Source organism: Falco cherrug, chromosome Z (assembly GCF_023634085.1).
Source record: "Falco cherrug isolate bFalChe1 chromosome Z, bFalChe1.pri, whole genome shotgun sequence".
NCBI lineage: Eukaryota > Metazoa > Chordata > Aves > Falconiformes > Falconidae > Falco > Falco cherrug.
Genome location: NC_073720.1, coordinates 27128684 through 27151743, shown reverse-complemented (window position 1 = coordinate 27151743; position 23060 = coordinate 27128684). Strand labels below are relative to the sequence as shown.

At 40.6% G+C, this 23060-nt stretch overlaps 2 protein-coding genes across 5 annotated transcripts in view; one reads left to right on the top strand and one right to left on the bottom strand.

Annotated features, from left to right (window-relative positions):
* The window catches only part of ANKDD1B (ankyrin repeat and death domain containing 1B), a 28964-nt gene extending 8626 nt beyond the window's left edge, over positions 1 to 20338 (top strand). For 2 of the 3 annotated variants that reach the window (XM_027807495.2, XM_027807497.2), the window contains 12 exons: positions 1827 to 1925; positions 2014 to 2118; positions 2697 to 2795; positions 5228 to 5326; positions 7156 to 7254; positions 8170 to 8268; positions 9791 to 9889; positions 10930 to 11028; positions 13757 to 13852; positions 17405 to 17603; positions 18289 to 18420; positions 18742 to 20338. In XM_027807495.2, coding sequence (XP_027663296.1) covers positions 1827 to 1925; positions 2014 to 2118; positions 2697 to 2795; positions 5228 to 5326; positions 7156 to 7254; positions 8170 to 8268; positions 9791 to 9889; positions 10930 to 11028; positions 13757 to 13852; positions 17405 to 17603; positions 18289 to 18420; positions 18742 to 18800 — 1284 coding nt within the window. In that variant the 3' untranslated portion in view covers positions 18801 to 20338. Of the gene's footprint in view, positions 1 to 1826; positions 1926 to 2013; positions 2119 to 2696; positions 2796 to 5227; positions 5327 to 7155; positions 7255 to 8169; positions 8269 to 9790; positions 9890 to 10929; positions 11029 to 13756; positions 13853 to 17404; positions 18423 to 18741 lie in introns of those variants that run through there. The other variant, XM_055699266.1, reaches the window with a different exon arrangement.
* The window catches only part of POC5 (POC5 centriolar protein), a 28465-nt gene continuing 25572 nt past the window's right edge, over positions 20168 to 23060 (bottom strand). For both annotated transcript variants that reach the window (XM_055699264.1, XM_055699265.1), the window contains exons 11-12: positions 22391 to 22567; positions 20168 to 20606 (exon numbers count right to left, since the gene is read on the bottom strand). In XM_055699264.1, coding sequence (XP_055555239.1) covers positions 20457 to 20606; positions 22391 to 22567 — 327 coding nt within the window. In that variant the 3' untranslated portion in view covers positions 20168 to 20456. The remainder of the gene's footprint in view (positions 20607 to 22390; positions 22568 to 23060) is intronic.

Sequence of the window (23060 nt, the reverse complement as noted above, 5' to 3'; positions counted from 1 at the left end):
AATTTGATGGGGCACTCTGCCCCATCATTCAGGTCATTAATGAAGATGTTAAACAGTACTGGACCCGAGATCAATGCCCAGCATGCATTGCTAGCGACTGGTCTCCAGCTGGACAGCTGCCTTTCAGTACACCTTGGCATATCCATTTGTTTACGCCTGTACTTTGACAGTTTGTCTACAAGAATGTCATAGGGGGCAGTGTCAAAACTGTTAGGAAAGTTGAGATCAGCATTCACTTCTGTCCCCCCATCTACCAGGCTAGTCTTCTCCTTGTATAAGGCTATCAAGTCTAGTTACTTTTTCTCCTGGGTCATAGTTGGGAAGGTTTTTCAGAGCAGACTTTTGAGCCACAGTCACAAATTTTGCCCAGATTCAGCTTTATTCTTGTAGCCTGTGCATCAGACGCATGTTCTGTATCGCTCCGCACTGTTTTCCAGCGCTATTTCTCCTTGCTGTGCCCAGTTTGGGCAATTTCTGCCTCAGTACAGGAAAGACATTGATAAGCTGCTGTGAGTCTGGTGCAGAGCCCCTAGGATGGTTAGGACTGCGGCACATGGTGTATGAGGAGGTGCTGAGAGGGATGGATCTGCTCAGTCTTGAGAGGAGAATGGTAAGGGGCAGAACTTATGGCTGTCCACAGCTGCATAAGGGGAGAACGTAGAACAGGCAGAGACAGCTTCTTGTCAGAGGTGCACAGTGATAGGACAAGAGGCAACGGACACAAATTGCAGCACAGGAAGTCCCAATTAGGTACAATGAGAAAAAAAAATCATTGTCAGAGTGGATAAATACTGGAACAGATTTTCCAGAGAGTCTGTGGACTCTCGATCTTTAGGCTGTTCAAAAGTTGAAAGGAGAAGGTCCTGAGCAACCGGATCTAGTGGGACAGGCTTTGAGCAGGAGGCTGTAGAAGTGTGACCTCCAAAAGCCTCTTCCACCCTGAACGTTGTGTTATTCAGTGAAAAGTTAGGGAGAAGTAATCCTGAAGTGCCTGTCACAGCAAGCATCCTGCTATCCAAAGTGTTATACCAACATGCATAAAACCTCCACTAGAGATGGGAGTCAACCTATTTATTCCTCATTTACACAGGAGAAACTGGGGAAGGGTTAAGGAAGTGCCTTGATCCCCCTTGCTTCCTTTAGGTTCCTTTGACTCATCACTTAGGCCAGATGCTTTTTACACAGCACTTAGCACAATGAGCCATGATTTAGGATGGTGCACCTGGACAAAGTACACACAAATTGAGGAAGAGGTATGGAGAAGCTAGAGACATCTGTGGCCATGACAGAAGACACTGGCTGGAAGTTCTTTATCTCTATTCCATTTGGCTATAAGAACTTAACAACAGTGTTCTTTTTTCCTATAAGAAGAACTTTTTACAGAATTTGACAGAAGAAAAGAGAACCTTAAAAGGAAGACTAACTGGAAAATTATGGTGACTCATGGAAAGACAGTCATTACGAATCGTCACCTGAAATTTCATCCACCACACCCAGCACTTAACTATCTATGTAGTTTCTGGAGAGGGGGAATGACTTTCGGGTAGTATTTAATCATCCCATCTTAAAACAGGATCAGTCCTTCTCTGGAGATTCCAGGCCTTCTGCCAAGAAGAGGGGCAGCCTGAACGTCTAGCTAGGTCTTGATGCATGACATTTAGCTTAATTTAAGTGAGATCCCACTCACACTGCCAGGTGTTAATACTGATTTTCTAAGAGCCTGCAGAGCAGAACCCACTCATACACTGAATTAATCAAAGAAATTTAAAGAAGTTTGGCATGAGGTATTTTGGTGATAATTTCTGCCTTTATCACTTTATTTGAAGCATGGCCTGACAGTGATTCATCTAGCAGCTTGGACTGGAAATCTAGATATAATGCGAAAATTAATTAAAGCGGGTGCTGATCAAAAGGCTAAGAATGAGGTTTGTTGACAAATTTTTACCAACTCTAAACATATTTATAATGGAAAAAATCAAACATATTCTTAGAGGGTTGCTTATGTTTTTTCAGGAAGGAATGAACGTACTGCACTTCGCAGCTCAGAACAACAGTGTTAAAATAGTTGATTATTTTCTGCAGGATCTTCACCTGAATGACTTGAACAAGCCTGATGGGGTACAGTATGCTTCTGTTTACTTCTTTGGTGTAATGAGGCATCTGTTGTGGGCAAAACAATCTTGACTTGGGGAAATTAAATGAATTATAATTTATTGCCAGTTACACAAAATTTCAATACTGATTCGGTATGGAGAAACATGTAAGACAAGAAGTCAGACAAGCACTTAGGGAAAACACCTTTCCTCCCTCTTCGCCTGTCTCAGTTGAACTCCAGACACATCTTCCCTGCTCCCGTTGCCTTTGCTGCACATGATGCTCAGTCCCACTGGGGAGGTGACGGCAGGCAGAGGCGGCTGAGGTCAGTCCACAGTGGTTACCATTTCTGAACAGTTTGCAAATATATTCTTCAGCATACGCAAGACATATAATCTGTTTCCTTACCCTACTTGAATAATGCATCCTTTTTTTATATTCTTACTATTATTGTGTATATCTACTTTTTTGTTAATCTACTTAGATATATGATAGATAAATTTTTATGCAGAATACACATATGCATGCCATATACCTAGTAACTGGAAGCAAAGTATTTTTACTTTCAAAAACACTGTGTTCCTTTCATGATTGTTTTCTAGAAAGGTAAAAAGCCATTTCTTCTGGCAGCTGAAAAAGGCCATGTTGACATGATAAACAATTTGATTACTCTGAAGCTGTTTACACCTGAAAAAGATAAGGTAAATGTTTCTATTTCTTAGAAGTGCAACTGAAAATGTGTTTATGAAAGATTACTTTGTTTCACTGTAGTTACTACACAACCAAGTACTGTGAATAAACTGTACAGATGTCACAGTGCTTGTAGTGATAAATACTGGACCAACAAATATACAAGGATAATGATTTTGCAGTAATCAAGGGGAGACAGTGGGATATCTGGTCTTCTTGCTAGGAGGCTTTTCCATACGTATTCGTAGTTCACATAAAGCAAGACTACATATGCTGTCTGCTGGGAGAAGTGGGGAAGTCTTGTGATTAAGGTGTCAGTCTCTGTACTGGGAGATTGTATTTCCCAGTTTTTCACCCTGCTCAGCTGTGTATGTGTGTGTCACTGCTAAGTCCCGCATGAGTAATTTTTCAGGGTGTTTAAATACTTCAGGATACAAATAAACACCTAGGGGGATTTTTCAGAAGTGCTTTAACACTTCAATCTGATTGACTGACTGTGCTTTTGACACCGCATTTTAAGGTATCTAAATAGCTTTCAAAGTCTGCCCTTAAATTTCCTTACTCCTTACTTGACTGTATGTGGAGTGAGCAAGTTGGTATTTCTCTGAACCTGTGAGGCACTGCAAGGATAAATATATTAAAAACTGTGAAATGGTCAGACACTGCATTTATAGAAACATGTAAGCACGCACCCAGGAAGTGACTCTGTTTTCTTGGTATTCTGGTAATAGTTTAAAAGTTGCAGTGCAACTGAGAGCTCTGCTGTGCTAAACAGTTTATCAGCAGAAGTTAAAAGACAGTGTTGTCCCAGACATCTAGCACTCTGAAGCTATGATATCTAACAGCAGTCTAACAGCAACAATGGGAGGCAAATGCTGTGATCATACAGAGTAAGCAGGTAAGAAGCCAGGACAGAAACTCATCTGCTGGATCACTAAAAGCAACCACAGCATATCCGTCATTTCTAAAAGGGATTTGAATTTTCACCCATTTGCCCAGCACACACCACCCCAGTGCTGTGAATGAAAAGCTCTTTTGGACTCCCATTTCTCTGAGGTTTAGGATTCTTCTCCTAATTTACAGCTTCTGTTTGTTTTTAGCCTGTTTTGTACTGTTTCTTGTGCCAGCATTATCTTTTAGCTCAAAACCCACTGCTCTTCCTGAACCTGCTCTTTGTTTTTATTTGCTTGCTGGTGTGTTGTTGGTTTTTTTATTGGGTTTTTTTTCCCCTTAATTAGCTAGTGAGAAATTGTGCAGATGGTGAAAGAGATTGGGAATTGCCATGTTGGCATGATGTACTGAGGCCTGAGCAATAGGCCTTGAGCCAAAGTTGACCTCTAGATGAACCCACCACCTGAACATTATATGTAGTTAGTATCCAATCATAGCGAAATATGCATGGTCATTAGTGAAATATGTATGATCCTTAGCGAAAGATGTAACTTAGATAAAATATAATCATTAGCAAAGATATAGTGCATCCTTCCTTGCTCAGAGGCAAGTGGTCAAGGATATGAAACCAGATATATGGTCTTGTTTGGAAACGAGCGGTTAAAATCAAGTAGATAAAGGAAACTCCCTTGGTTCCTCCCTGAGCCCTGGCCAGGCTTTGGTGGGATCTAAGAGGAAAGTGAAACCAGATGTTTCCACATTTGAAATTATGTGAGCTTGTTTATTCATCAACATAAAAGCTGGACCTTCTTATGACTTCGGAGACCTCACCTACGAGTGGATGCACTGCACAGGACCTCCCAATTGCTAGGAAAGGTTCTCCAAATCCTCACTGTAACTGGGGCTCCCAAGTGAGTGTGGGTCTGCGTGATGGTAAAGTATCAGGGCAATTGGTGATGTATCTTTCTTAACCACTATAGTCTGTCATGTGCAGTAGCCATTAGGTGCATTACTGTGGCTTGATTTATTCTTGCTATATTATTTAACTTAACTGTTATATTGCTTTAAACTTAAGTAAAGGTCAACTCGCTTCTTTAACTAGGTGTCTGTGTCCTTTGTGCTGACCCCATCTATTGGCAAAACGTGGCATCAAAGCTACTACAAATTTCTATATACTTACTATGTTTTGACCATTAATCTTTAGGTGATCCTGGGGGCTTGGTGTAGTCCCCTTCCCTGTAGAAGCACGCAAAGTTTTCTTCTGATTCATTCTTTAGGAGTTAGAATTTTTGATCTTTTCACTGGTCATACACTGCAGTTTTCAGCATATAAAACAACCAACTAGACCAGCAATGTCATGTCTGAATACATGTGAAAAAGACCTCTTTTGGATTAAACTTAACCTTGGAACATGCTGTGTGGATCTGCCTCCTTCTCCTTGTATGCAGAAGAGAGATGTATGTGAAAGACCAAAGGCTTTGTGTTGGTTTTACTTGATGTTTTGACTTTATTCTGGGTTTTAAAGTAACTTATTTGACATTTTGATTTCAAGGAGGGGAACACAGCACTGCATCTAGCAGCCAAGAATGGTCACAGTGAAGTTGTAGAAATCCTGCTTAAACAGTGGGAGGAAATAAATGACATAAATCAGGTAAGGACACAGAAATTACTGAAAGTGGTAAAGTTAGCGATTGTAAAAATCAACTCCCCCAAAAACATTTTAAAGGAATAAACATTGCATTGAGTAAACTTAACTAGTTCTGCTTTTCTATGTGCCTTCATATATATGCTTTTCTATGTACCTTTGCATCCTGTTTCGTTGTCCCTTCTCCAGCAAATGCAGGTCCATTAACTCCTTCAATGTCCCTTCATCTGTCCTCTGCTCCTCACACAACAGCCTCCTCTCCATCTCATATGCCCTTAGTAACTACTGGTAGAAGGAAATAGAGGATGACCTAATCTCCACCTTGCTTCCTGTCCTCCATTTGTGGCCATGTGATCCCATTCTTTTTACCATCTCTGGTGCTTTTCAAGATATCCACTGAGCCAGTTCAGCATGCATACCCAGCACATACCACTGCAGGCACCTCAGCAAAGAGGTCTCGGATTTGTATCCTGTTCATCTGATCTCAATTGACTGCCCAGAACTGGCTGCAGACATGCCTACCCACATTTTCTTTCCTGGGTGAGCTTAGCCGGCATATTCATGAACTGCATATTAGCTGTGGAGGTTGTATCCCTGAGATGATGCACTCATGAGCTTAATTTTCAGGCTTAAAGTAGGGGTGGAGGAAGGAGATACACTCTAACCGCTCAACTCAGCATTCCTGATTTGCAAAGGGTCCTTGAGCCTTCTGCTTCTTCTGTGGGGAGCTGGAACGAGCCAGGCAAGTTAATTCACTTCGTTGCCCCCTGTGGGAACCTGCCATGTGGTTGATGGACTGTCCTGCTGGCCCAGTGGGCGAAATGAGTGAAGGACATCTGCTCCTACCCAAGTCACTCCTCTTCCTTAATCAGGTTCTGATTAAGATCCTGATCCTTAATAAGAGAGATTTTATGCAATTTATTTCCAGCTATGCAAGCTTTGAGGCACACAAGCTTCTTTGAAATGTGAGGACCTTGTGTTTCCAATCTTTGTCCAACAATGTTGCTTCTGCACACAAAGTTTGTACTGCTTGTGCCTCTGCCTTGCCGTGACCCATGGTGTGACCTTCCTGTCCAGCTGAAGATGTTCTGATCTGTGGATAAATGCGTTTCTCTTTCCCCAGCATAAGCAAAGTACTAAGATATGTGAAGTTTACCAGGAAAATGGTGGCTGGAGTTTAAGCAAACAAAAATCAGGATTTACTGATGCTTCTGTGAATGCTGAAACACTAATTTTCAGTAAACCTTTTTGTATTTTAGGAGTTCAGAAGCAGAGATTAGGTCATTGTGCAGCTGATGTAACTTTAAAGACTTGCTGTGGAGACATGGAAAATTTTTTCAGGGGGAGGAGATTTGAAATAAATATGCAACATGATTATTTCTGCTAAAAGTGCTCCTTATAACTAGCACTAGAATTGGGAATTTGTCAGAAATGCATGACATTGGACTGACAGCAATTAGTACTTATGGTATGTGCAAACATGCTAGCCATGTTGCCTGGTGTTGAATGGCAGCAATTGCTACCCACTCTTTGTTTCTGTGCTGGTTGCTAGCAATCTTCTTTGAAAAGAGCATGATTACTATTTATGAAATAGTTATCTGTATTGTAAACTGTACTGTACATCTGTCCATATAAATGTTATCTGTCACTTAGGTGTTGGTGAATTGCTATTTCTTTTAAGTGTTAATTTAGGAGCATTCCTGTTGTGCTCTCTTGAGACTGTCTCCCCTTTTCTGTTGAGCTGGATGAGTCTGATCAAGCTAATCTGTTTTGTGTCACAGCCTTATAGTCACATGGCTTAAATTGGAACAGACATTTTCTCTCTGTTGGTCTAGAACGGAGAAACTCCATTTTACTTGTCTGTTGAAGGAGGTCATGAAAAATGTGTTGAACTCTTACTGGAAGCAGGGAGTGACATCAATGTTTTAACTCAAGTATGTACACATTAACCCTCCAGCACACAGGTATTGGGACATCTTGGGCTGTAGGAAGGACCTTATCTTCTCTTTTCTGTGTGTACTAACAGTGTATTTGCTCTGCTTATTTTCATGAAATGGTAAATATATATAACTATAATAATAGTTAATAAAATAGAACTGGGAATATAGAAATTTCTAACAGAATAAAACCGATTTGGAAGAAATATAGCATAGATTTATTTGACAGAGTACTGCGGTGGAGCTGTTTTATTTACTGTATGTCCAGTATGTAGTAAAACATACAACTAAGAAACTTAACCAACTAGAGTAACTGAAAATCCTCCTTTCTGGCAGTGTATATGACTGAACTGATGACAAACCTGTTCTCCACATCTGGACTGCAGTCTGGCTCACATCTGTTGAATGGCCTTGGCTTGCCTGCTGCAATAAGTTTATGATTCCAGCAGACCGAGAGCTTGTTTGTTTTAGCAGAATTATTGAGTGAAAATATTCTATTGATTTACTTCTAAAAGTTTGTTAATGCGACTGTACTTGCTTGTTAAAGTTCAAACTGAACTAAAAGTCTAGAAGACATGTTGGCATTGTCGTTGTCCATGGTGCAGGATAGCTGACAATGCTGATTTATCTTTTTCTTCAGACTGACTGAGAAGGACTGTAGAATATTGGTGGTTTTAGCATGTTTGTTGTGATGTGGTAAAAATAGGAAGTTCCTTTAGTGTTTACAAAATCACATCATGCTAACTGCTGGTCCACCTCAATTTATATCATTTTATCAAAGGGTATTTTTTGGAGGGGAGGGCTAATAACACAAGTTTAAATGAAAGATTACCCTGTATTGATAGCTCCCTTTAGTACTGTTTTCCCAGCAACAAAAATGTAAGTTTTTGCTGTCTATACCCTTTCTTTCAGAACAATAGTAGTGCTTTGCAGATTGCAGTTCAGAACGGACATCTATCCTTGGTTACTTTTCTTATTGATAAGAACATTGACCTGATTCCTAAACCCGAGGTGAGTGTGTATCAGTAGAACTGTCCTGATGTGGATTCAGTCTGTCCTGTCTTTTATGGCCTTCCTTGGGAACTGAGACAGCTGAAGAGATTGTCTAGTTCCTTAAATGTTTTTACTATACACATTATTATGTGGTTTATGGATGTTGGTTAGCAAGATGTATGGACCAACAGAGACAAGGTCCTGTGGCACAAACCCAGTGAGTGCCTGGGCAGACTGGTGCAGTGCAGTGTGAAGGTGGCCAGGCTAAGCCAAGGACCAGGTGACAGGAGAAGTTGAGCATTACCCTGCTTGAACTAAGCAATAATGCAGGCCTCCCTGTGTGCCATGGGAAAAGAGTTAACATTTGTAGCTGATTTTGAATAAGGTAATCAAAAGGTAAATAAACACTTCAGTGCTTTTACCCTGTGCATTCAAAGCATATGCCTTCAAAGTCTGCATGCCACCATTCTTTGGGGTTTAAAAAGAAAGAGGTATTCCTAACTTTCAAATATTGTCTCAATTTAGCTATTACAGTTTTTGTTATGTCTGAGATTTTCTGTGAATAGGAAGTTATGCTCCACTTCTACAGTACAGGATGAAAACAGAAAGTGGGCTTTGTGATGTGCGCCATGATCACTGGCCTGTTGTGTAATGTTACCAGTGAAGAACAATTTTTTATGTGCTTGAAATGATCAAGCTGTTGTGTTGCTTGTTCTCATTGGCTTTCTGTAACAGAAGCCACTCACAAAGTTGTAACTTACATTTTGGAAACATTTCCAGTACAGCATTGCATAAGAGCTTGCTTTATTTTTCTGTAGCCCTGAAAAAATGGCTGTGGTTTATAAAGACACTAATGAACTGGTGTCAGGCACCTGGGAATGACACTGGTATGGAATTATTCTTTAGCTGTATTTAACAAGAAACTGATGACTCACAGGTTCAACATACAAAGCGATCTTGCCAATCTAATGGTTGGATCGTGACGGGGGTTGGATCGGTGCCCCAGTTATTTTAACAAACAATCACTCATATAAAAAACCATCATTTCTTTCTAGCTGTAATTTGTTTTTTGTAAATATGACAGCAAGTCAATTTAGTATGAAGAATATTTCCAGCAATAATATGTGACAAGATATTATTCCTGGAAAGTAGATTTGGACATCTTTTACCCAATACAGAATTAATCTGTCTCCAGCCTATTCAACTAAGGGCAAAGCCAATTTTCTGAGGGAACAGAAACATTACCCTAAGCTCTCTATTGTTGGCCAAGGGAAGGCAGCACATCCCAGCTATGATACGTGCCCCGTGCACTCAGCATTCTCAGGTTTCTCGGCTGTATTTGTTTACCTGCTGCTGTAGGTGTTGCAGGAGCAGGCTACCATCTCTGGCATAACTCCGCACCTCAGGGTGTGTCTTCTGCAGTCTTGAACCTCTGCTAGAGCTTATCACCTTTGCAAGGGCAGTTTTAACAAGAACCTTTCTTGTTCAAATGAACCAATACCGTACCCAAGTATAATCGTTTATTGTTTTCCCTCAACAGCAGAAGAATTCCCCTCTCCATTTAGCAGTCATCAATAATCATCTACCAGCAGTAAAAAGCCTCTTGGATGCCAGTCATGATATAAACTCCTTAAATCATGTAAGAAAGACTGGGAATTAGCATAACTGGTAAAGAGGAGATTATGCGGATTTTGCTTGAAATGTTCTTTTTTTTCCTTCTGAGCTCAGGGTACAAGAAAATAGGAAGGAAGAAGCAGTTCCCTCCTTATATTTTTGCGTGTGTGCGTATGTATTATGGTACTTGCTGTGCTAGTATTGTTTGAGCAAGATAACAAATTCCATAAATGGCAACATATCTTATTTGCTGCTGCATGCACCCTTAGATGACTGGAAGTTCTTATTCTAATATTCTGTAGAAGGATAAATAAATCAATAGGTGCAGCTGTGTAGAGATCACACAACTCTCATTTCAGACCCAAAGATGAGACTTGAAGCTGAATGTTGCTTTAGTTGTACTGCTTGTTAATGGTTTGGGTTTGTTTCATGCTTCCCCCACCACCTTTTTGTGTGTGAGTGTGTGTGTATGCGCACGCACGCGTGTTAATGTTCACTGAGACCATCATGGAGCAAGTACACTCCCGCTACATATTATCACTTTGTGGCAGTGCTGGCTAAGAAACCCTGTTGTGGACATGGCACAAGGTACTGCTGAAAAAATGACAGATATCCAGTTATCTTTGCATGAATTTCTGCAGGGAAAATGTTACTCAAGAGGTTAGTATGGGTGGGGACTGGCAGTCACATGGAGCACTCTGTCTGAAACACCTTGCTTTAAGAGGGAAAGAGAGACGTCATTAGGTTACAGTACACTAGAGGGGTATGAGAGCAACTTTTCCCTGAGCCAGCTGGTTTTCCAGCTCCTGCCTGGTTTTCCTGTGGAAAACATCCCACATGCTCTCTTGTTTGCCTGAAACAGAACTGGCAGGTAGGCCACTCAAAAGTTAGCTGATTTAATTCTGTTCAGTGTTCTTTTGCCAATACCATCTTGTGAATATTCTCCAGATTCAGATTGTAAACATTCTGCTTCCAAGAGAGAGTTTGGCATACTGTATTTATTTGTTGTCACTAATTCCAGAGGGAGGATGGCTTTCTGTATTTATTTGGTGTCATTAATTCCAGAGGCAGGAAACCCCTCTACATCTGGCAGCTGATCTTGGCAATGTGGAGCTGGTGGAAGTGCTGCTGAAGGCAGGCTGCGATCTCAAGTCTGTGGATAAGGTAGATTGACTTCCTCACACCTGCAAGTATTATGTGATTTTATTTTTTGTTTTATAACCTTCTTCCCAGAGAAGCAGGAAGCACTTGTTGCCAGGTAAAGCTGTTAGTTGTTACAAAGGAAATCTCCTTTTAACATTGCCACATCTGCAGCCTGCAGAGATCTGAAATGGTTTTAGTGAAGAGCCGTAAAAATTCCAGGCTCCGTTGTTTGCAGGGTAAACCCTGCTGCCAGAGACCTCTAATGGAAAAAAAGGACTAGGCTCACAGAGTGGAAAACAGCCTGTGGCTGTTGTAACTGTGCACCCGCAGCCAGGTTCACTGCCAGGAGAGGCGCGGGTACTGCCAGATTCACTAATTGCAGTGATGGTGAGTTTGTCCTTTAGTACTTTGGGCCATCTGGAAATGATGGTCCTGTGTCCCTGAGAAGCTGTCCCAGATCCGTTTAGGTAGGTGCTTAGATCCTGTTGCTGATGTTCAGCCTGGAAGGACTAAGGCAAAAATGGCAATGGCTGGAAGAACTACTAAAGCAAAGAGTCTCTGGGGAAGTGCTTTTGAAAGGACAGCATACCAAATCCAGTTTGCGCAAATGTTCCTAAATTACTGCAAGGCTGAGCTTCCCCGTTTTACGCTGTTACCACTATACTGATTTTCTGTATGATTGAATGGACAGATCTGACGTTTATCATAAGCAAAATCTAGGTCTTTACTAATTCTGAAAAGTTACTTTTATGTACAAAATTGTCCCAATGAGAACTAAAGCTTTATGGACTAGGATCATCTTTTTTTCCCTAGCCTGGTGTGAGGCTCGGGACTCTGAGTGTGTGTGACACAGTGTATGTGTTTTGGGAGGCTGAGGTAAGATGCTACATTGCAGTTAAACCTTCCCCTTCAGAGTCATGCTTACAGCGGCTGGAGAGCTGCAGTCTCATATGGGTTAACACGGACTGAAAACTTGTTCTCCTTAGACAGTGCCTTAGCCATTGGAAAATTGTCTCTACTTATTTGTATTCCAAGGGCAGGCACAGAAATTTATTTCTTATTGCCTGTTTTGACCTTAAGCACCTGCAAGTCTTTGGGCTGGGTAGTGCCCTGGTATTACAGTAGTGTTGACAGAGTCCTGGGCACATTATGAGAATATGGCTCTGAGCCAGCCCACGTTCTGTCACTTTTCTGCAATGGTTTTATTTCTTGGAGTAGTTTTTCCCTTGCCCGTTTGCTGGATGACCCCTGAGGCCACGCTACTGCTGGGAACATTTGCAAGTACAGACCTCTTTGAACTGAGTTGGTGCCAAGATGCAAAAAATGTTCCCATCCTTACTGAACAGCAGGCAGGAGAAAGGAGAGCCTGCTGCAATTGCTGAGTTTTCCTGGCATCTGTGCTCTGGCAATAAGAGCCTCCTCAGTCTCCAGAGCATGTCCTAAATCTGCACGAGTTGCAAGCTGTTATAGCTCAGGGATTGGTCTCTCAGGAGATCTTCCTTCCTCCAATCCGCAGAAACAATTGTCATCAGTTGTGATTGATAGTGCACAGAGTGCTCCCTGTGTGCAAGACTGCCGTGCTACATGTGCACGCAAGAATCCAGCAGTGTTTGCACTAGCACAGGAGGCTGGCAACACCTCCTTTTCCCACTCCCTCCATCTCCCTGTGAAATGCAGAACATCTTTCCAGATGTTGGACCCAATAAGCTCTTGTGGTCTCTGGACTCTTCACATACAAAGTAGGTCTACGCTATAAAGCTTCTTTGAAATGTAAATTCCTTGGCTTCCAATGTGATGCTTTTCTAAAGCAGGCTAGAATGATCTTGAGCAGAGCCAGGAGCTAGAGCTCCAATGGTATATCTTAGGGAACTTTAAAATAGCTGGAGAGTTGAAATGCCTTGTATTTTAATTACTGAACTTTCTGATTAAGAGAGTGGCTTCTTTTAGGTCTAATTTTCTAGAACGCCTAGCTTGATATCCCTGAATATTTAAATCTGAGGTGATTCCACTCAGTACAAATCTGCTGAAAATAGACAATTGCAGAAAAAACCCTGCAGAGCCAAAGAGGTGCCCATGCATCGAAGTGCTGATAGCAGAGACAGGTTCAGATAGACTGAGCAGTCTTCTGCAGCTGGAATTAAAGCAATGGTTTTTAATTCCTTTGACTGCCTGTACTACCTGGCAAACATCAACTTCAGTTGCGCTCACTTCAGTTGTCATGAGAAACTCAGTCCCACACTCTCCTTTCATTCTGTGAGACAGCTTCTCTTACCGTCCATAACAAGATGCAGTTTTGCCCTTAAAAGTTGTCCCTTTCCAGCTTTGCCTGCCTACCCATCTGAAATGCCAGTTTAACAATAACACGCCAATGGACTGTATTTGTGGTAGTTTTCAGCCTGTTTGAAACAGGGGCTTGCACGAACTTGGAAGCCGTTACTGGAGAGGGCAAGCTAGTATGGAGTAGAGAGCAGCCCGAGTGCTGGAGGTTTCTGAAAGCAATTGTACCTCACCAGAAATTCTTTAGCGGGGAGTTCAGTGCAGGGGGAAAAATGACCGCCTCTGGGCTGGGGGGATACAGCTCGTACAAAGCATAGAACTTTGTAGCTACCTTGAAGCCATAAATCCACAGTAATAAATTTTCTTGGAAATAAGGGATAGGGCTCTGTGAATGAAACTCCTGCTTTTTTTTATGATATACATATCATCATACATATGAGATAATGTTCTGATTCACTCTCTCTGCTTTCAGAATGGAAAAACTGCACTAGCTGTAGCATCAAGGAGCAATCATGCCCTTATTGTAGATATGATCATTAAAGCAGAAAGGTACTATGCCATGAAACAGGTAAGATACATCTTTCATTACAATGAGGAGAACTATAAGGGAAAAGCCAATTCTGATCTTGAAATGCCTTTTGCCTGAGGTGGTTTATTTTGGCAGGTTGCGAGACTGGCTTTGAGAAATTGGGGTTAGAACTGGGAACAGCAAGGTCTCTACCCCATAAAAGTTTTATTTCTGACTAGCTGTTAAGCTGTCAGTAGATCTTACCAGTTTCCTGCATCATGCTCTACACACAGAAATAAAGGGGTGGGGAGAGTTTCTAACCCAAATTAAAACTGTGCCATCAGCATCAGGTCTCAGATGACCTGAATCCACACCTGTGTACTCTGGTACAGCAAAATATGTGGAGGAGCACAGGTGTCCATCACTCCTTGACTAGCAAGCGCTTAGCTGCTTTGGCAGGAGCTCCCTCCTCTGTTCTATGTGTGTTAATTATAAAATACAATCAATGAAACGGGAAAGAATCAGGCAACAAGTGTGAAGGACATGGCCTAGATTGACCTCAGATTGTCTGAATTTCTAACCATTTTCCCCTAGTTATTTAAACATAGGCTGCTTAGTGATGGCCCTCCCTAAAGGGCTGAGAGGCAGATGTATTAAAGTGTAGGTGACAATTATTTTGGCCTGTGTTAATTATCCTGAATCACTTATGAATCTGTACATGCTTTATAGGCAGTAAGTGTCTGAGCAAGAAAAGCTGAGCTTAGTACCTCTTAAATTCAAAGGAATATTTGGAGCTGGGCTGCTGGTGAGGCCGTGCCCAGAGACACGCCTTGAAACTCAGACCAAGCCCAAATGGGTCTTGAAAATTCAGGACATCTCATGTCACGAGGGACATTCAGAATTCTAAGAAAGTTTATTTATTCCACCAATGACAGTTGTAGTAGAAAGCCACAAAGCACCTGCTGTACCTACACACTTGAAGAAAGGGAGGTATTTCATAGGATGGTGAAGATTAATTTTAAGGCATATTAATGCTCCACAAGTCAGTCCTGTATTAGCTTGCTCAGTTTTTCTTGTTTGGAGCCATAGGTTTATGTGGGCTCCCTGAGAATTGATTAAATTTGCTGGGTTTTGACACAATACAGTGTAAAATCTCCACACTCTCAAATAAACTGCAGGTTGGTCCTAGTGAGGCAGTGAAAGACATCTCTTATAGCATCCACCAAAAAAACTGCAAGAAGGGAGATGCTGATACAATTTATTTATGTAGAGCAAGTACTTCTGTGAGCACCAGAGCTAGCAAACCGGGGCAAAAGGAATTCACTTGACTGTCAGCTCTTGTGTCTCCTTGCTGAGCTGCCACACAGACCTGTGAGGTCATTCTCATGCCTGCTTCCTGCTAGGGAGTGTTTAACAGGTTAGCCAAGCGCCTCCGGGGGCGGTGCAAGCGTACTCGTCCTGCCCGAGAGCAGACACATAAATTAGCTGGTTTTACTGCCCCACTCCAGCCCTGCGTGTCCAAATACATGAAGCTTAATGTTAGAGGGAATTGTGCTGGTAAATCACATATCTACATTAATTATAATGAAAAACACCTCTACGAACTCCTTGCGTTGTGCATGTTTGATCTGCATCAGTTCAACTCGAGTTGTCAGGTATGTTATTGATTCTTTTGGCTTAAAGGAGAATCAGAAGTGAAGTCATGTGTTGCCAGAGAAGACATGACAAGTTAGACAGCAGCAGTGAGCCCATAATGCTCCTAACCTCTTGGCATTGTTTACTGAATTGCCTGAGGAGAAGAAAAGGTGTTTAAGTAGATAGTTTTTTTGCAAGAGTTCCACAGATGCTGGGAAATGGAAATATAAGTGTTTACATTCCATTACCTAAAGCTAAGAGCACAGTCTTTAGGAGCAGCTTAGATCTTACAGTTATGGAATATGATGCTCAGATGGTGTTACCATATATGAAATTACAGCATTTTTTAACCATTTTTGTAAGAACTCAGTTGTAAGAACTGTCATTTTGTTACATTGAGCTGACTTTTCATCTGTGACAAGGCTTTAGTTACAAAAAGGAAATGTCATGTTGCTGTGAGGAAGTGTATGATACCAATGTGTGAGTGCCTTGTTCTCTCTGTTTGCCCTTTTTTCTATTTACTGCTTCCACCCAACCCTTCCCTATCATTGCCCAGGCTCCAGGCTGTTTTTGACTGGATTTGAGGGCTGCTGTTACTGTTCCACCCAGCCATTGCCTAGACACACAATTAGCAGCAAAGAGAAGCTGTGCTGCTGCAAAGGGAGGAGAAATAAGTCTGGGGTTTTTTGTTTGCTTGTGGTTTTTGTTTTCGTTTTTGGAGGAGGTGAGGGGTTTTAACCTCAGAAGAGAAACACTGAACTGGGGAGATTCTGAAGCTGTCCTGTAGAATGTCCTAAACCTAAACCTTGCATGTGTCAGGAAGCATGAAATAAAGTCTGCACCACAAAAATGGAATCAAACATAAATGACAATGCTTAGTTACCGAACTAAGATCTTTTTTTTCTTGCACAACTCTCATAAAGTTAGGAAATAACCCTGTTGTATTTTTCTGAATTTAATCTGGAATGAAGTATTTTATATTTTGTACTTTTAAAAAATGTGGCATGCTGCCATTTCCTTTTTTGCTTAGTATCTGCTTTGTAATCCTGCATCAACTTCCTGAAGACATTTTTCACTTTGGAGACTGATTTGAAACAGGACTAGCAAGTAAACAAAATTAAATATAAAAGTAGTTTGAGCTTACCTACATTACGATTGAGGCTTTTTCCTGGGCACTGCTTAGCTAGGGGTGAAATCACTGATAGGCATGGCTTTTGCAGAGGTGCTCAAACAAGAAGCAACCCCATCACTCCTGTTCCAGGTGAGCCATGCACATGGTAGCAACATCACTTCTAATCTGTAGGGTAAAATGCTTGCAGTTTTGGTTTCTATCTGATTTTGCTTATGCAGGCAATAAGACTAGATCCAGGTTCAACACACGTGCTTATTGGTGCTTAGACACTTTGCTGAACTGGGTTCCACATACTAAACCCTATGGCTCATGCTGCCATCAAATGACCTGGTAGCACCCGCTTCAGCCAAGTGGAGCTGACGGAGCAGAGGTGGTGACAGCTTGAGCAAGTGCCATGCCAATTGTGCCTAGACTCTTCTCAGAGAGATGTTAGGACTTTGAGGAGCAAAAGGAAAGCGTTAAGAGCTGTGGCTGAATCCCAGCCATGTTCAAAATGTGACATATAAAGTAGACAGAGCCCAGGAGCACTGCAGTGGTGGCGTAGTACTTGCAGTTACTTGCTGCTGTATATCATGTGCCAAAGAAAGTGGTTTATTTTGCATTTAACTTAGTAAGGTATAGCAATAGACACAGGAAGGCTTTGTTTCTGTTCTGTTATTCAGACTCTAATAGCATCATCCAGACTGAGTTCAAAAGAGTTCTACTAGCCAAACATGGTTCCTTTACCTGCACTGAGCAAACCACCTGTCAGTAGCTACATATGACTGTACAGGACAGTGTTGACGGCTCACTAAGCAAAGGTTCCCAGCTTTGTTACAAAATTTATCATCTGCTTTCTTCTTTAGGAACATCTAGCTTGTAGTGATGATGGGTCAGACTTTGGCTTGTCCTTCAAGCAAGATCATAGTGCACAGACCAAACAAATCCGTTCCTCCCTTTGGAATCTAGCATACAACCAGTTAAAACCCCAGGAATGGAAAAAACTAGCCCAGTTCTGGAAGTTCACAGATGAACAAATTAAAGCCATTGAAGAACAATGGACAGGTAACAATATCTGGATGGCTAGACATAGTATTTGAACTATAAAAACCACAAGGCAGAGTTGCTTTTTAAACTAATGTGAGTATCACAGATACATGCTGGCCATACTGCTCTTATTCACATTATGAAAAAGAGCAATGAATGGATACAAACTTTGTCCCTGGTTCCTGGGAAGTGGTCCTGTAGAAGTAGAGGCCACTTCTGTTCTCCCTCTTGGCCTGGAGTAACCTTCATCTTTGGAAATCAAAAACAAGAGCAGTAAGCAGCACGGAGGGTCTTGTGGGTCATGCTGCAAGTGAGGACCTGGGGAACCGTGTGACTCAGGAAGACCTTGTTCATGCTTTGTCTTCACAGCTGCCATTAAACAGCAGTTGCTGGCTTCAGACATCTCAAGTGCTGAGAAAGCAATCATTTTATAGCATGCATTGTACTTGTTTACTACTGCTCCATGGTATATTTCCACAGGTTGAGAAAAAATGAAAGGAAAAAATTAATTTTAAGATGTATTAGCTTTTTTTCTCCCTTTACAGTAGCCTGAGGATAAAATTAGTATTTTTTTTTTAACCTTTATAAGGAAATAAGAGTATAAAGTAGGTTTTAAAACATCTTGAAACTCTCAGAAGGGTAAAAGCACAAAATACGCTGTTTCCAGCATGTGGAACAGACAAATGCTTTGTGTATTGCATAGGGAAAAAAAGTTATAAGGAACACGGAAACAGAATGTTGCTCATCTGGTTACATGGTATATCGCTGGCTCATCAGAATCCTGTCAAGCATATCTACGAAGAGCTGGTGGAAGCAGGATTTCCGCCTTTAGCTGGTAAGTTGTTGTAGAGCAGTTTATCTTCTGCAAGATTGCAGTGTGGTGCTGAGGTCCCTGCTGGTGCTGGGAAGGTGCAACTGTGGCAGAGCTGGAAGACACTTTCTTTCTGGGACTCTGCCCTTGCTGGGGGGTGAGGTTGCTTGAGGAAGAGCATTTAAGGGAGACTTGAGATAAAGGACAATAAAAAACGTGCAAGCTTTGCTTCCCTCCTTTGTCCTTTAAACATAGCTAAAATGTGGCTGGCCATTCTTCATTAGAATAGTCTGACCTTGTAAAAAGCAAAGTACATCAAGCACATATTTTCCTTTTACTTTACAGAGAAGATCAGAGCTGCAAGTAGCACTGACATGGTCTCCAGAAAATGTGCAATTTCATGAGTTCATAAATAAAACATGGCATATATGATGGAATTACCTGCCAAACAGAAACTGATTTTCAAATACAAATAACATCTTCCCTGGAAAAAAACACCTGTTTTGAAACTGTATGATTTTTTCAAGCCAGAAGAACTTGCACCCTTGAAACACTGGTTAGTTCGTTCTCGTCTGTTTGCTATACAATATTTTAAATAATTTAAAAGTGAATGGCTGGCTGGTAATTTATGACAATACCGCTAAGCTAGACCCATTCCCCTACAATTTCTACATCTGGCTTAACACCGATACACTGATTCTATATTGGAACTGCAAATTAAGGTATTTTGTGTTTGACATGAAATGTAAATGAGATGTTTTCTACCTGAAAGTAAACTTAATTTACTAAATGAAAATTATAAATAAACACTTCCAAAAATAGGTTGGCACCTGGCCTCATTTGGGATTCAGGTTTTTATAAAGTCTTGCTAGGATTATAGTGTTCCTGTCTGAACAGGTCTTTTCTCTTGTTTAATCAGTGTTAGGATTAGGACAAGTCTTTTTCTTCAGCATTTGATTTATGTAGTGAAAATGCACAAAAATTTCATGTCTAAAATAACGTGTGGCTGCAGAATTTTGTATCAAGGCATTACCTTATATACATACTCAGAACAGAGCATTTGCTCTTTAATAAACACATCTAGCAATTATTTACCTATTTCTTGTTCATGTCTTGAATTAATATTTGGTAGTGTCTTGCTGAATATTTTTAAAGGTTTTCTCACTACTAAATAAATTTCATGTCTAAATATATTTCATATACTAAATATATTTCACGTAGTCTTCTCTGTAACAAAACGGCAACAATTTTATCATGTAATGCAAGAATTGAATTGTCTTGTCTGTCTCTACAGAGCTAGCATTCTCCTGCAATCAATATTATTGTTTGTACTAAAAAGTTGATGATCTGATTCTTAGTCTGAAGTCTTATCCCCAACTGCCCTCTTATGTGCAACCTGTTTTGACAGGGCTGCTGATCATCACAGGAACATGAAGAACAGACTGCTAAATCCTCAGGTTTTGGAATTAGGGATCTAAGATCACAAATTCTTAAGATGCTGATAGGTATGCAAGATTAGCTTAGAAAATGAGAATGTTTAACAATTTGATGGACTCAGTACCTTAGCTGGCTTAAGTCACACCCTGAGTGTGAAGGATACCACCCTGTTATTCTTCATTTAAGAATGCTGTTATAGGATATAATTAAAATGCATGTCAACTACACCTAGTTGCATAAGCAACCGAAAGCATATGTATCAAAAATAAATGTAATTTTAACTTGAAAGTAGATGTAACACTGGGACAAGACAAACTGACTCAGAAAAAAAAAATAAATCACATTCTATCCTTTATTTAGAAGTGTGTAAAAGACTCCTTAAATAAAAAGTGTTTATCTTAATCAGTTCTCAAATGGTTTGGAGGTAGAATAAGATTTCAAATTCTTTTTTCCCCTCCTGCTGTTTACTATAAAAGCACTTTTACTTTAAAAAAAGTCTTTTTTTTAGAAAAGGGTTAAAGCATGATACATACTTTAGGCCTTGCTACATCAAACCCGAAAAGACTGGGAAGAAGTTTAAGTTGTACTTTGATAAAAACCCCACTGGTGAGAAAAATATTCACTCAGTCAACAACTTTTATTGACTGAACACTGGTATCAGTTTGGCCCTGAAGCATTCGCCCAGCTTGTCCTGCAGGTCTCACAGTGGTAGAACCAGAAGAATGGAGCACAGTTCGAGGATATTTAGCAGCAGTTGCTTGGGATACAGTTTGCTGAAAAGTAACCAGATACATCAAAACGCTTAACAGTTAAAAAAAAAAATCCCCATTAAAATAGCTCTAAGTGAGCTATAGCTTAAACAGAAAGATTTGCAATCTGAACTGAAATACACTTCTCCAACAAACAAACCCCAAACCTTGGTTACTTTAAGACAATGACAGTAATTTTTTTCCTTCCTTATCTGTAATATACTTTTCAGAATATAAAGTGCTAAACTTCCAGTTAACTGGGTACCCTGAGCTTTTATCACCTCAAGCTTATTGCAAAGTTGGTTTGCTTGGTTTGTTTTTGGGTTTTTTTGTTTGTTTTTTTTTTGTTTGTTTTTGTTTTTTTTACAAACTGTTCGGAGTTTTCCCCTGTAGTGCTAACTTAATCATGCCAGCTTTCCTTTTGAAGTTCAGTATTTGCTACGAGGAAATCTCTGAAAAGTCCCTGGTCTCTAAAAGGAAAAGGTTTGCATTTATTTAACAATGAATTTTTCTCCCCAAAACCTAGCCACCTTACCGCCATAAACAGTAGTCATTCTGCTTTTAATCAAGGTAAACTCTCTCCCCTGTCAAATTAATTCAAAAGAAATACTTCAATCTGATCAACTTCCACTTAGGCTTTTATTTGCAGAAAGAGTATATGGAATATATCTCTGGGACTGTCACATTTATTATTTTCCGAAGTCAGTTTTTTTTGTACAGTAGTTCAGGTACTTTATTTGTCATGCTAGTCACACAATCTGAATCCAGAAATTGTCTTATGAAAGAAAGAAATTTCATTAAGAAATCTGTCTTAATGAAAGAATTTCCACACCAAACCTCTAACCCCCTAAGGACATACAATTTAAATATGAATTTCTGCTTAGGAGCCCAAATTCTTGAAAGCTATGTGCAGCCTGTCACAGGGCTCTGACTCACCACAGGAAATGAGTGAAAGCAGAAATTCCTCACACAGACAGCTACCAGTAACTCCAGCTCAAATTAAAGGAGCTGATGTAGGTCTGCTTGTTCCAGCAGTATCTCTGAAGAGAAACTGGACTTTCAGATAGCGCAAACTCAGATCCTACTTTACAGGTTAAAATAGTGGGGAAAAAATTATTAATAAAAAAAAAATCTTCAACTGTCCCATACACCTCCAGTTACAACCATTTTTTGCTCAGACTGGTCTAGACAATTGCTACACTTTTAGACCATGTAGGTCACTGTTTACAGTCTTCTTGTATGTTGCTTTCATACCTTATTAATGCACTTCCTTCAGTATTTTCTTCAGGATGAACGGGGGGACTAGGACTCAAAATACAACAGGCAGCAGGCTTGATGAAATTAATTGCCTCTGGACAAGGGTTTTACTTTCCCCAACCCCAATAATTTGCTACCCTCAGCCTGTCAGGCTAATTTATATCTCTGCCACCTCTGGTTCAGTCACTATTCCTGCTATACACCATGAAGCTTGTCTTTAAACTGTGGTTGCACAGTGATGACACCAAACACTGCTGTACCAGCTTCTCTTAAGAGGAAGACTTACGGAAGAGCTGGCCAAGAGAGAGACAGCCAAGACTACTATACTTATGAAATAATTACTACAGAAACAAGACAAATAGATTGAAGCGGCAATATTTACTTTCTCTCCTCACTAGCACTTTCTACCCAGCCCAAAGACAGTACTGTTATTTTAAACAGGCCTCAAGACTGAGCCTTGTGTAATACCTCTTCACGATGGCTGTTTTTCTTTAAACTACTACCAGATGTGCTGTAGTAAGAATACTGTTACAAACTTAACTCTGACTTACCTGAGTGACTGGATGATGTTTTTCAACAATGACAGAACTCACGGGTGGAACAACTCCCATCACTGCTAAACTACCACAAATTCTGGGTTTTTGTCCCATATCAGCTCGGCCTGTGATTCGAGCAGTGATTGTTCTTCCTGCTTTCTGTTGAGCAGATGTTATTACTTTTGCCGTGGGCTACAAATAAATTAAATATTAGTTGGTAAAAAGTTCTAAACATAGTATTTACAGTGGTTTAGATATGTCTGCTTAGATATGTCAGCCCTGTGCCTAAGTGGAACATGGAATGTTGCAGGTAATCCAGTTATGTTATACAGGACTGAACTGGCTCCATCTAGTTGCAATCTAGTTTATTCCACCTTTTTCCACATAAAGATGAGACAGCATTTCAAGCAAGCGACTTCTATCCTGAAGGGAGTATGGCTAATTTAACAAAAAATCAAGCAGCATGGATAGCTTAGTTTTGCTCACTGGCTGCATACTTGAGTGACAGCTGCAGGCACTTCTGTCACCCTGGAAAGTCTTTCTAGCAATGACAGAGCAGATACAAAAAAGCTTCCATGCAGTAAAATGCTGAATCTTTTTCTGACAGCTGGTAGCAAACTGTATCAGATGGGAAAAAGAAAGGAGAGCAATGCAGAAGACAGCGGAGAAAAGTAAAAGGCCAGTT